Source organism: Diabrotica virgifera, chromosome 1 (assembly GCF_917563875.1).
Source record: "Diabrotica virgifera virgifera chromosome 1, PGI_DIABVI_V3a".
Classification (NCBI taxonomy): Eukaryota; Metazoa; Arthropoda; class Insecta; order Coleoptera; family Chrysomelidae; genus Diabrotica; species Diabrotica virgifera.
In genome coordinates, this window is record NC_065443.1 from 297,492,952 (window position 1) to 297,507,000 (window position 14,049).

The 14,049-nt window shown below is 30.6% G+C and overlaps 1 protein-coding gene across 10 annotated transcripts in view; it reads right to left on the reverse strand.

Moving 5' to 3' along the window:
- LOC126879159 (tetraspanin-6-like) overlaps positions 1 to 14,049 on the reverse strand; it is an 83,275-nt gene that overhangs the window by 17,735 nt on the left and 51,491 nt on the right. For all 10 annotated transcript variants that reach the window (XM_050642166.1, XM_050642158.1, XM_050642164.1 and 7 more), the window contains 2 exons: positions 12,431 to 12,585; positions 1,363 to 1,554 (listed from right to left, as the gene is read on the reverse strand). In XM_050642166.1, coding sequence (XP_050498123.1) covers positions 1,363 to 1,554; positions 12,431 to 12,583 — 345 coding nt within the window. In that variant the 5' untranslated portion in view covers positions 12,584 to 12,585. The remainder of the gene's footprint in view (positions 1 to 1,362; positions 1,555 to 12,430; positions 12,586 to 14,049) is intronic.

Here is a 14,049-nt window from a genome sequence, read left to right on the forward strand (position 1 = left end):
TTAGTTATTACATGTTAAAACAATGAGAAACGGCGAAAAGAAAAGAATATCTTGAATGTCGTATTTTGATTGTCTCAAAATAAGTCTTATTATCAAAATATTTTCAGTGTTTTATTGACTATATAACTTTTTATAGAAATCTATAATAATAGAAGAAGACAACAAATAATCCAACCTAGATGAAGTTGAGTAAGGTAAAGTTAAAATAAATAAAATAAAATATAAATTCAAAAATAGATATTTACAATTATAATAATAATAATTCAATATAAAATAAATAAATAAAAATAATAATTCAATAAATAATATAATAATTATTATTATTATAATTGTAAATATCTATTTTTGAATTTATATTTTATTTTATTTATTTTAACTTTACCTTACTCAACTTCATCTAGGTTGGATTATTTGTTGTCTTCTTCTATTATTATAGATTTCTATAAAAAGTTATATAGTCAATAAAACACTGAAAATATTTTGATAATAAGACTTATTTTGAGAAAATCAAAATATAAATTCAAAAATAGATATTTACAATTATAATAATAATAATAATTCAATATAAAATAAATAAATAAAAATAATAATTCAATAAATAATATAATTATTAAAAACACTGAATTAAATGTGTTAAAAACTAAATAAAAATGAAAATGAAAATTAAATTTATATTATATAGTATATATAAATGAAATATAAACAGTTCAAGGGGACACTAGCTAAGGGCCTAAGGCTCACTGGAGGATCCTTGAATTGAATATATAATTAAAAATAAATGAAATTGATTTAAATTAAAAAAAAAAGACTACCAACTCTCTTCTGAAAATAGAGGGACTGTCTTTATAACTTAGAAGGAAGTTGATTGTACCAAAAATATTTTAACAAATGTATATTGTTTATTTAAATTTGTTAAATGTATATTTGTTGAAATTTAATATTAATTTTAATTATGTTATAGTTTTTAGATTCATAGAAAAAGAAAATACTAGCAGGCTCCGCCTAGGGATGAAGAGCTACACTTCACGTTCTGGGTAGAGGCTGCTAGTAAAATATATTAATAAATATAGTAAATTATAAATTATTAAAGGTCAAAAAATATAAGAGAAATTGAAAAATAAGTTAAACAAAAAAAAATTAAAAATTGTAAGAAATTTAAAACATAAAATGAATAGATTATGACAAATTAATTAATAAATTGTAAAAATAGATTTAGTAATTTAGTAAAAAATGTAAAAACTAAAAATATCTTTAATCCCATCAGGAAAAAACGACCTGGATTAGTCACTAGAGGCCAGGTCATATGTATAAACAATAAATAAATAAAAAATAATACATATATAACTTTTTAAAAATACGTACCAGAAGTATATAGAGTCTTCTTTTTCGATTACTATGTATATAAGAGGCTAGCCAGACGCCTGGCAGAAGCAAAATACCCGCCGGTAGACTGAAGTAAGGTATATCGACTCTTATATCAAATAAGTATCGATAATGTTTTATTTTTATTACTATAGACCATACTGAGATACCAATTAAGACTAGACTAGAAGTCTGAAATAAAAAAAATTGTGAAATTAAAATAAAAATAACAAAACTATATACATATGCACAGGATTGGCCATTCAAAAGAGCCCAAAAGACATCGGTCAGAATTCGCCACAAAGTGGCAGTATCAATGTTTAGTATAAATGTTTAAGAAATTCGAGTAGCCGCTCTAAAGATTTCTGTGGTCAGGGGGTACAACGGCCTCCTTTATTGAGATGGACTTACCCAAGTTTTTTTTATGTAATTTGACCCGTAGAACACAAATTTTTTGGGTAACAGTTGATCCGGATGTCGATAAGATTGTTATAAACAAAGAACTTGAGGAATTGCATAACAGCGATTTCTCGCAAAACAAAACATTTTTTTTGTATTTTTTGGGTCATTCTAAGCAAAAAATGTTTTTACAAGTTTTTTCGTAGGATGCATAGTTTTCGAGATAAACGCGGTTGAACTTTCAAAAAATCGAAAAATTACAATTTTTAAACCCGAATAACTTTTGATTAAAAAATAAAATAGCAATTCTGCTTACCGCATTTGAAAATTCAAGTCAAATTATACCGGTTTTGATTCTTGGCAATGCTAAAAATTAATTTTTTTATTGTTAAACAAAGCTATAAACACGTAGTGCTTGAGTGATGTTTTCAATGCATTTCTCATTTAAAATCGAACGAGTAGGCGCGCTTACAAATGCATTAAAACAGGCAATTTCTACGTAGCATGCTTTAAAATGCATTAAAACACTATTTGTTTATAGCTTTGTTTGACAATAAAAAAAAATAATTTTTAGAATTTGAATTTGCAATTGCTATTTTATTTTTTAATCAAAAGTTATTCGGGCTCAAAAATGGCAAATTTTCGATTTTTTGAAATTTCAACCGCGTTTATCTCGAAAATTATGCATCCTACGAAAAAAACTTGTAAGCACATTTTTTCTTAGAATGACCCATAAAATACAAAAAAAATGTTTCGTTTTACGAAAAATCGCTGTTATTTAATGCCTTAAGTTCTTTGTTTATAACAATCTTATCGACATCCGGATCAAGTTACCCAAAAAATTCATGTTCTACGGGTCAAAATACATAAAAAAACTTGGGTAAGTCCATCTGAATAAAGGAGGCCATTGTACCCCCCTGGCGACAACACTAATAAGCACATGCCGGTATTTTAACATCCCATTAATCATTGTAAATTAGTCATTTTAGAGCTTACAGTAAACACTTGCATATTGTAGGTACAGTTAAAATAATTGAACAATAAATATTAAACGAAAGAAATAAAAATTTTACTACTTTTAGGACAAAAAAAGCAAGTTCACTAGGGGAACCAAATTCAAATCGATTCGATATTTCGAATCCTGTCTCTCGCACTAATCCCTAGCATGGCTCTCTCTATTGCTCTTTGGGTTGTGCTGAGCTGCTCTAAAGTTTTCTTTGTAAAGGCCATGGTCTCCAGTCCAAATTAAATTAAATAGAATTATTTACTTACAGTAAGGAAAAAATCATGGATGCCTGGATTGAAAGAATGATTTACTACAAATGGTATACTGCCCATTTAAATTTCAAGGTTTGTGGTACTAAAAGGGTATATACAGTGAGCACGTAAAGGTTGGAATAAATTCATTTTCTCGAGAATGGACGATTTTGGGAAAAAATCCCGAAACAGGTCGATTTTTATTTTTAAATTACGACTTTTTGGCATATATATCATACTAGTGACGTCACCCATCTGGGCGTGATGACGTCATCGATGATTTTTTAAAATGAGAATAGGGGTCGTGTGATAGTTCATTTAAAAGGTAATTCAATTCTCTATTCAGTAGTATAAACATTAACATATTTATTTATACAGGGTGTCCAAAAAAAATTTTTTTTAATTAAATTTATTGACATAAAAAGAAGAATGTATGTAATGTATTTAATTCAAAATATAGTTTACTGCTCTCAGAAAACAGAAAAAATGTCTATTTAACAAATAAATATTGTTTTTTGCTGAAATTCAATATTAATGCAGCCACCCACCTGCCTCTTCACAGTTTGAACATTTAATTCAAGCGAAAAGCGATGATTATTTTTCAAATAAACATTTTTTTCTGTTTTCTAAAAGCAGTAAAATGTATTTTGAATTAAATATATTCAATTTTTATATCAATAAATTTAATTCAAAATTTTTTTTGTGGACACCCTGTATAAATAATTATGTTAATGTTTATACTAACTGAATAGATAATTGAATTACCTTCAAAATGAGCTATCACACGACCCCAATTCTCATTTAAAAAAATCATCGATGACGTCATCAAAAAGTCGTAATTTAAAAATAAACATTGACCTGTTTCTGGATTTTTTCCAAAATCGTCCATTCTCGAGAAAATGAATTAATTCCAACCTTTACGTGCTCACTGTATATCTGTATCGTTAAAAGATAGCCCATTTGGAATAAAAATTTACCTCTAGCATTTTTTACAAAATCCAATGAAATTTGTGCGGCCAACCCTATAATATTGTTCGATAACTATACATAGTGAAGTGTAGAGATGGTGTCAAATCGGAGGAACCTTCATTATAATTCTATAGAATAATTTCTTAATTGTTTAAAATATGATAGTACAGTTTGTTTGTAAATATAATAATCTAATTCAATAATCTTTAATAAAGATGTATATAGCTATTCATAAACATCTTATTATAAAGAGATTATTATACCTATAACGAATATAACAATGGAATGTCGCATATCTTGTGCATTTTAAAAATATAGATAATATTAAAACATAATTTTTTTGAACTGAAATTACAAAACACCGATGATTTTAAATCGCTATACCTACTATAGTTTTAACTATGAAATAAGATATGGTTGAATGCTCGAATACATAATACGAAGTTTTAGTCCAAGTAATGAAGCTTAAAATAGGACAAAACCTCGCAATTTTTACAGAATGGATCGATTTGCTTGAAAATTTGAGAATAAGTAGTGAATAGTTTAAGGATCAAAGTCTATATGATGCCCAAAAGGCGCTTTTACCTACCATAGGTGTGGTTGCCATCCCATCTCGGGGGTGGAAATTTTTTTATTATATTTTGACCACAAAAGTTAGTAAAAACATTCATTCTAAGCAAAAAACGATCTACATATTTTTGTGATAAAATTAATAGTTTTCATTCAAATTAATGTTTTTAATAAGTTTTCTGCTACTACCTAACTCCAAAAGTTCTCGTTTTATCAAAACAGCTTTACTTAACAAAAATGTACCTTTTAAAAACATAAACAAAACCGTTTTTTTTATTTTTTTTAGGACCAACAATAATCGAGCTATACTTTTTTATAATATGTTAGCTCTTCTTCGACAAATGCTAAATATTGAGGTTCAAAGTCAAAATACGGGAAAACTATGCATCGTTCGAGGATAACTTGTTCAAACTAATTTAATTTATTTAAAAATATCTATCTCCAGAAATTAAAAAAGGCTCTAGCTCAAAAATTAAGTGACTTATATTGAAAAGAATGTCTGTCCCTATTGTTTTCAGCGAAAAAGTGACCGGAAGCAACCTCCTAATCACCACCCTAATTAAAATTAGTCATTGACCTTATTTAGTCTTCTTTATTTATGTACTATTAATAGGTTCTAGAAGTTTGACCGCCTTAGAATGATTAGTTTAAAAAAAAATGGAGTTAAAAGCGAATAACGAATTTTTGTAGTTTGGAAAAAATGGCCTTTTCTTAAGAATAGAAAGATTAGCATCAGAGATATGAAAAAATGTTTAAATATGAAATTGTAGCGTATTGAAACAGCGAAAGATATGGACTACTGCAACTAATCTTGCAAGGAAAAGTGGAGGGAAAACGAGGACCAGAAAGGCGAAAAATTTCCTGGCTGAAGAATCTACGCACATGGTTCAACACAACAATCACAAGTATATTTAGAGCAGCAGTGTGCAATGTACAGATTGCCATGATGGTCGCCAACATCCTAAACAGATAGCCACTACAACAAGAAGAAGAAGAAGAAGAAGAAGAAGAAGAAGAAGAAGAAGAAGAAGAAGAAGCGTATTTAATTCCCAAGAACCTGGTTTGAAAAAAAAATTTTTACGGCAAAAATTTAGTGATCCATTGACAATAAAAACGTGGAATAACATGCAAAAACCACCTTTATCAACCCTTTCAAAGTCACCTCTTTTTGCAACTGAGCATTTTAAAAAGATGTAATATTAATAGTCTTATAGATCTTGTAAAAACCTACAAAATTCTTTTTTACCAAACTTTCTATGGTAAAAAATAAAAAAGTTACGGTAAAAAAATCAATATATTTTTTGAATTTAAAAAACTGGAGTTAAAAGCGAATAACGCATTTTTGTAGTTTGGTAAAAAATGCCATTTTCTTCAGAATAGAAGGATTAGCATCAAAGATACGAAAAAATGTTTAAATATGAAATTGTAAGTTATTTAATTCCCAAGAACTTGGTTTGAAAAAATTTTTTCTACGGCAAAAATTGAGTAAATCGTAAATGGGTATATCGAAAAAAATGATTTTTTCGAAATAAAACATAACACTTTCGATAAGTAGCGAATAAATCGAAACCTATTAATTTTATCCAAAAAAAAAATGTATAGAACATTTTTTGCTTAGAATAGGTAGTTAGTTTTTATCAACTTTTGCGGTCAAAATATAATAAAAAATGTCCACCCTCGAAATGGGGTGGCAACCACCCCATGGTAAAAGCGCCTTTGGCATCATATAGATTTTGATCCTTGGACTATACGCTACTTATTCTCGAATTTTCAAGCAAATCGATCCATTCTGTAAAAATTGCTAGCTGAAAAGCTTCGGTTCCTGGACTATTTGCAAATAAAAGACAGATATCGAGCATACTTTTTTTTATTAAATCTTGCCCAAGTACTTTCGCTCTTAGAGCATCATCAGGGGTATTTCGGCAAACGCCTGATGATGCTCTGAGAGCGAAGTGCTCAATATCTGCTTTTTATTTGTAAAATTCATATACAGCGTGTCTACTTAAGTTGGAAACATATGGGAAACTTTTTTGTTATTCGTTTTACGAAAAAAAGTTATTCTTTATAAAAAGTTCTGCATGCTCTAAAACCTAAGATTCAATCATCAGATATCAAATTTTGTCAATATTATACGAGGTATGTCAAGAAATATGAACTTAGTTCAAGAGTAAAGTACCTTTATTTCTCTCAATATCGAAAATTCTTATTATGAAAAATTGTTTGGAAATAAAAACTAAGATCAAATATGCAATTACATTCTTCTAATTGGAAGAAAATATTTTCCAAACTTTTCTCAAATTTATTGATACTAACTTCGTTTTTATTTTTTACACATACGATAACTCTTTTATTATTACTTTTACGAAAAAAGGTATTCCTTATAAAAAGCTCTGTATGTCCTAAGACCGAAGATGCAACCATCAGATATCACATTTTATTAATTTTATACGAGGTATGTCAAAAAATATGAATTTCAGTCAAGAGTAAAGTACCTTTATTTTTCACAATATTGAAAACGGTTATTAAAAAAGTTGTTAAGAATTAAAAACTATGTTTCAATATGCAATTACATCCTTCTAATCGAAATATTGTGAAATATAAAGGTACTATAATCTTGAGCGAATTTCACATTTTTTGACACACCTCGTATAAAATTAATAAAAGTTGATATATCATGGTTGTGTCTTAGGTTTTAGACCATGCAAAGCTTTTTATGAAGAATAACTTTTTTTCGTAAAATTAATAATAAACGAGTTATCATATTTGTAATAATTAAAAACGATATTGCGTATCCATAAATTTGAGAAAACATTTTTTTTTTCAATTAGAAGCATGTAATTGCATATTTAATCTTAGTTTTTAGTTCCAAACAACTTTTTATCATAAGAATTTTCGATATTGAGAGAAATAAAGGTACTTTACCCTTGACCGAAATTCATATTTTTTGACATACCTCGTATAATATTGAGAAAATTTGATATCTGATGATTGAATCTTAGGTTTTGGGACATGCAGAACTTTTTATAAAGAATAACTTTTTTTCGTAAAATTAATAATAAAAAAGTTTCCCATATGTTTCCAACTTAAGTAGACACGCTGTATATTCAAACATCCAACCATATCTTTTTTTTATAGTTTTTACTAGTAGTATGGTATAGTTAAACCCAAACCCAGTCATCCAAAGTGAAAGCTATCCTCCAACACCAAATTGTTCTATATGGTCCATATAATGTTCAGAAAAAAGTCACACCATTTTGAGCGTCGGGTTTGGTGGGGAGAAATCGGTAAATTCGTAATTTTTTACGTTTTTCGTCAATATTTCTAAAACTATGCGGTTTAGCATGAACAACCTTCTATACAAAAATGTTCTACATTAAATTTGAAATAAAAAGGGCCCCATGCATAATAGGTACTTATAGAATGAACAGTTCCAAAGTTACGGAGGTAGTATAGTATAATTGGTCCAAAAAAGGACTAAACCAAACATCCAAACTATAAGTTTTCCTCCAACACCATATTGTTCTATATTTATGGTCCACATATTGTTCAGTAAAAAGTTACACCATTTTGAGCGTCCGGTTTGGGGGGTGATGGGGGAGAAGTCGGTAAACTAGTAGTTTTTTTACGTTTTTCGTCAATATTTCTAAAACTATGCTTTAGCGTAAATAACTAAACAAAAATGTTCTACATAAAATTTAAAACAAAAAATTTAATATACCTACATAATTGTTATAAAATCAACGGTTCCAGAATTACGGAGGGTGAAAAGTGGAGGTTTTCGATACTTTTTATATTTTTTGGGCAATTAATAATATTATTACTGATGAAATAAATTCTCTTTAACAGGATTGTGTTTTGTAAATAAAATTTGCTATTTCAGTGGCCGATGGTATGTTAGTGATAAGCCCTTGAAGAAACGTCAACCTCACGACACAAAATCATCATCAATTGCCCAAAAAATATGAAATGTATCGAAAACCTTCACTTTTCACCCTCCGTAACTCTAGAACCGTTGATTTTATAACAATTATGGATAGGACCTTTTTTTGTGTTAAATTTTATGTAGAACATTTTTGTATATAACATTGTTTACGCTAAAGCATAGTTTTAGAAATATTGACGAAAAACGTAAAAAAACTACTAATTTACCGACTTTTCCCCCATCTCCCCTCCAAACCGGACGCTCAAAATGGTGTAACTTTTTTACTGAACAATATGTGCACCATATTATAGAACAATTTGGTGTTGGAGCAAAACTTTTACTTTGGATTTCTGGGTTAGGCCTTTTTTGTACCAATTATACTATACTACCTCCGTAACTTTGGAACCGTTCATTTTAGAAGGATTATGCATAGGTCCTTTTTTATTTCAAATTTAATGTAGAACATTTTTGTATAGAAGGTTGTTTATGCTAAACCGCATAGTTTTAAAAATATTGACGAAAAACGTAAAAAACTACGAATTTACCGATTTCTCCCCCCCCCCCCTAAACCCGATGCTCTGGTGTAACTTTTTCCTGAACATTATTTGGACCATATAGAACAATTTGGTGTTGGAGGATAAATTTCACTTTGGATGTCTGGGTTGTGCCATCTTTTGGATCAATAAATTGTATCATACTATAGTCAGGGAACTCAGTTCATGAGTTTATTTGTCAGTTAGTTTATTATGTTGACAGTACATAACAGTAATGCTCGTGTTATTTTGTAAACAACTTTATTACGGCCTTGAATTTATATTTATATTATATGCCTTCTACTTCTACTAACTATTTTGGTATACTTCATAGAAAAAAAGGAAAAACAATACATACAGAGCATTATAGGTACTAGTTTACTGCAAAAGCTCAGCGACAAAATAAAAGAGAAATCGCCTCATCTGATAAAGAAGAACGCGCTTTTTATCAAAACTCATGAACTGTGGTTTTTAAATTTTTTATTCTATTCTCCTTATTAGGCCTGGATCCCGCGTACCAAAAAAGCTTATTAATAGCAAGCTGATAATTTCATAATAGCTTAACGGTGTCTATATAGTCGGACAAACTTTGATGTACGGGAACATTGAAACAGGGGAAGTTTTAATTGTGGAACAGGTTACAGGTTTCGAACGTCAGACTACGAAAACGTCCCTTGTATTTTGTCGGACAGAACTTCCAATTGATTTGTTACCCTTTCATTAAACTTTCATGCAAAAATCAGACTGCTACTTGCCACCAACATAATTTGTCAGACAAACATGTTTTTCATATATTATACAGTGCGCTGGAATAAGTGTTACCCCTCCTTATTAACTTATTGATTTTTAGCACATAAGCAAGACGCTCGGACAGGTTGATTTTTAAAATAATCATAGTATATCATAGCATCAATGTTTCGAACTTTACGCCATCCCTCTTCAGGCGACAGGCATAACTTTGATTTTTTTAAATGGGAAAGTACCTACATCATGTAACACCTCATTTAAAAGATTTTGAAATACTGATTACAAAAATGTATAATACTTTAATCTTGTTTGAGAGCGTAGGTGCAAAATTTCGGTCGAATTCTTTGTAAATACAATAATTTTTTTCGAATCCTGAAAAAACTAATAACTATTTTTGAAAAATTTAAACGCAAAATGAAATATTACAGTATTCTCGATGGTCGAAAGTCTCTGGGAGCTTCTATAATGTTTATTTTAATAAGTCACAGGGGTGAAAAAAAGAGAAATTTTAGTCTGATTTATAATTTCAAATACCTATATCATTCAAAAGAAACTTTTTGTTTATTCTAAGGGACTGTCAGCCCTCGGTAATAATGTAATCTTTCATTCTGCGTTTAAATTTTTCAAAAATACCTATCAGTTTTCTCAGGATTCGAAAAAAAATCGAATGCGTTTAAACCGTTCGACCGAAATTTTGCGCCTACGCTCTCAAAAAGGATTAAAGTATTATAGATTTTTGTAATCAATATTTCAAAAGCTTTTAAATGAGGTATCAGATTATGTACTTTCCCATTTAAAAAAATCAAAGTTATGCCTGTCACCTGAAGAGGGATGGCGTAAAGTTCGAAACATTGATGCTATAATATACTATGATTATTTTAAAAATAGACCTGTCCGAGCGTTTTGCTTATGTGCTAAAAATAAATAAGTTAATAAGGGGGGAGTAACACTTATTCCAGCGCACTGTATAAAGTTTGCTTCTTCTTTCTTCCTTCTTGTATGTAGGCTTTAAAGCCTGTTTCTTCTTCAATATTAGCCTCCTAAATTATTTAAGTTATCGCACCATCTTTTTCTTGGTCTGCCAATACTTTTTCGTCCATTTGGTGACTTACCTCGTGCTCTCCGCACTATCCTATCCTCTGCCATTCTATTAATGTGTTCGTTCCACTCCTGCTTCCGTTTTGTCACTCATCCATTTATGTCTTCTACATTGCATGATCTTTTTATGTTTTCGCTTCTCTCCCTACCCAACAGACTTTTCCCTGATATTCGTCGGAGTATTTTCATCTCTGTTGTTTCTAGTAGTCGTCTCGTTTTAGATGTGTCAGGTCTTGTCTCCGCCGTGTATCTCAATGTAGGTCTAATTGCTGCTTTATAGATTCTTGCTTTTGTGTCTTGTCTTAGGTGTTTGTTCTTCCAGATTGTGTCATTAAGGGATCGCATTACTTGCTTTTAAGCTTTGTTGTCGTACTTCCTCTTCAACATCTCCATAACTGGTTATATCTATTCCCAGATATCTAAACCTTGCTTCCTGCTTTATTATTTTCCCATTAATTTCGATTTTACATCGTAGTGGGTATTTAGATGTTGTCATACATTTGGTTTTTTCTGCTGATATTATTATATTGTATTTCTTGGCTGTTGTATTGAAGATGTGCGTTAATCTTTGGAGATCGTCTTCTGTCTCGGCGATTATTGCGGCGTCGTCTGCATAACATAATATTTGGATTTCTTTGTTCCCTATTCTGTAACCATGACCTTTACGTACTGCTTCTATTATTTCGCCCATTATTATATTAAAGAGCAGTGGGCTTAATGAGTCACCTTGTCTGACTCCGCTTTGTACTGGTATAAACTGCGTTAGTTTTCCATTTATCTTTGCCTGTATTCGATTATGAAAATAGATGTTTTCGATGGTTTCAAACCATCGTATAAAGTTTGCTATTTAATAAACTTAAAAGCCCCCTCTATGACTCAGTGGTAAGAGTGCCTACCTTTGGATCGAAAGGTCCGAATGGTCGTGAGTTCGAATCTCACCAGGGTCAGGAATTTTTCGTTTATTATACGGAGGGACCGCAGACGTTCGGATACAATTAGCGTCTCTTTGCAAAGACAATGACGTCGATTTTGCAAAGTAACAAGAAACTTACTCAACACACATACTACACATGACACTAGGTACCTAACTGCAAAAATTCACCGTACGTACCATGCCAATGGCGATTAGTAGTCGAGGAAAAAAAATAAATAAACTTAAAAACAACCAGCTAGTTTTCACAATCATAAGCTTGTCACGATGACACGTTCCAAAATTAAAATCACGTTCCACAATTAAAACTTCCCCTGTTCCAGTGTTCCCATACATCAAAGTTTATCCGACTAGACACCGTTAAGCTATTAACAAATTTTCAGATTGCTATTAATCAACTTTTTTTTGGTACGCCTGATCCAGGCCTATATGTGATTAAACGGAAATAAGATCTCCAGAAGGTATTGCTCATTGTAGTAAAAATATTGAGATTGAGAGGGCTTGAGACTACAGTGAAAAATAACTGTAATTTGTCAAAAAATGTGCTACTGGCTACTCTGTAGACTACTTAGTTATCGAACAGTATTTATTATCAGGTTTCTATATTATCTTCTAGAATTTCTATGATTATTCCTTACTTACTAACATAAGAAGACGTAGAAAACACATCAAAAAGCAGACTTCTCCAGGATGTCTGCCTCTTTCTCTCGGAGAGACTATTTTAGGTATTTTTTTCCTCATTTTGTTTTGCCATGGAAAGTCCCAGGACTCTGTAGAAGTACTGGGTTGCATCATATCTAAAAATAGTTTAGTATTACATTTTGAAAAAGATGTTTCACGGACAAAAGCCGTCATTGTACTGTCAATACTGACGTACAACAAAGGACGAGGTGACAAGAAATAGAACGGTTAGAAAAAGTATTCATACTACAGACATTCTTAGGTCTGGATCCCGCGTATGAAAAAAAAGTTGATTAATAGCAAGCTGAAAATTTGTTAATCGCTTAAGGGTGTCTAGTCGGACAAACTTTGATATATGGGAACACTGGAACAGGGGAAGTTTTAATTGTGGAACAGGTTAAAAATTTGGAACGGTCAACCCACGAAAACGGCACATGTATTTTGTCCGACAGAACAAACAAACTCTCCGAACAGAGATTAAACTCTCATGCAAAAATCAGACTGCTGTTTATCACCAAATAGGCGTTTTAATGAGTGGAACATGTAGAATATGTCAAATGACAGGAATTATGACAGGTGATAAATAGCAGTCTGATTTTTGCATGAGAGTTTAATCTCTGTTCGGAGAGTTTAAGTCTATTCTGTCGGACAAAATAAATGTGCCGTTTTCGTGGTCTGACCGTTCCAAATTTTTAACCTGTTCCACAATTAAAACTGCCCCTGTTCCAGTGTTCCCATATATCAAAGTTTATCCGACTAGACACCCTTAAGCTATTAACAAATTTTCAGCTTGCTATTAATCAACTTTTTTTTCATACGCGGGATCCAGACCTATCTAGTTCAGTGTTAGATTTTTGCTAAAACAGTCACCATTATTTTTCGTTATTTTTGACACAGCAAACTTATTTATCATTTTTCAGCCTTTATGCAGAAACAGTTTTTCAAGGTGCATTATACAGTTTAAAAAATATATTAAAGTTAACGTATACAATAGTACTTCAAAGAGAACTTCAAAGCAAAAAATCAAATTTGAAGGAACAATATCGGACGAAGTTAATATCATTAGAGACCCAATCTCTCCCACCCTCTTTAACCTAATTTTGGAGCATGTCTTGATAGCAGCAAAACTAAACGGAAAGGATATAATACTAAATGGAACACAAATTATCGCTTATGCGGATGATTTAACAATTGTAGCAGAGAAAAGAGAAGACTTAATAAAAGCCATAAACCAGCTGGATGTAGAAGCAGAAAAGGTGGGATTAGTAATTAATGAAAACAAAACCAAATACATGAAATTGAACGGGGAAGCTGGAAGAGGACTAATAATAACGCGAAAATATAAATTTTGAGAAGTAACCAAATTCAACTATAGTCGGTTCGTTAAACTCGACACAACTGATGGCTAGTGATTTTAGTAGGTAATTTTTTTGTTTTTGGCCAATTTTGACAAAATTGACAAAATTACTAACTATTAAGTAATTATTAACTATTTAGTAATTATTTTTTGGCAATTTTACCAAATTACTTACTAAAATCACTAGCGAATTGTATCTGAGTTTAGCGAACCGACTATACCA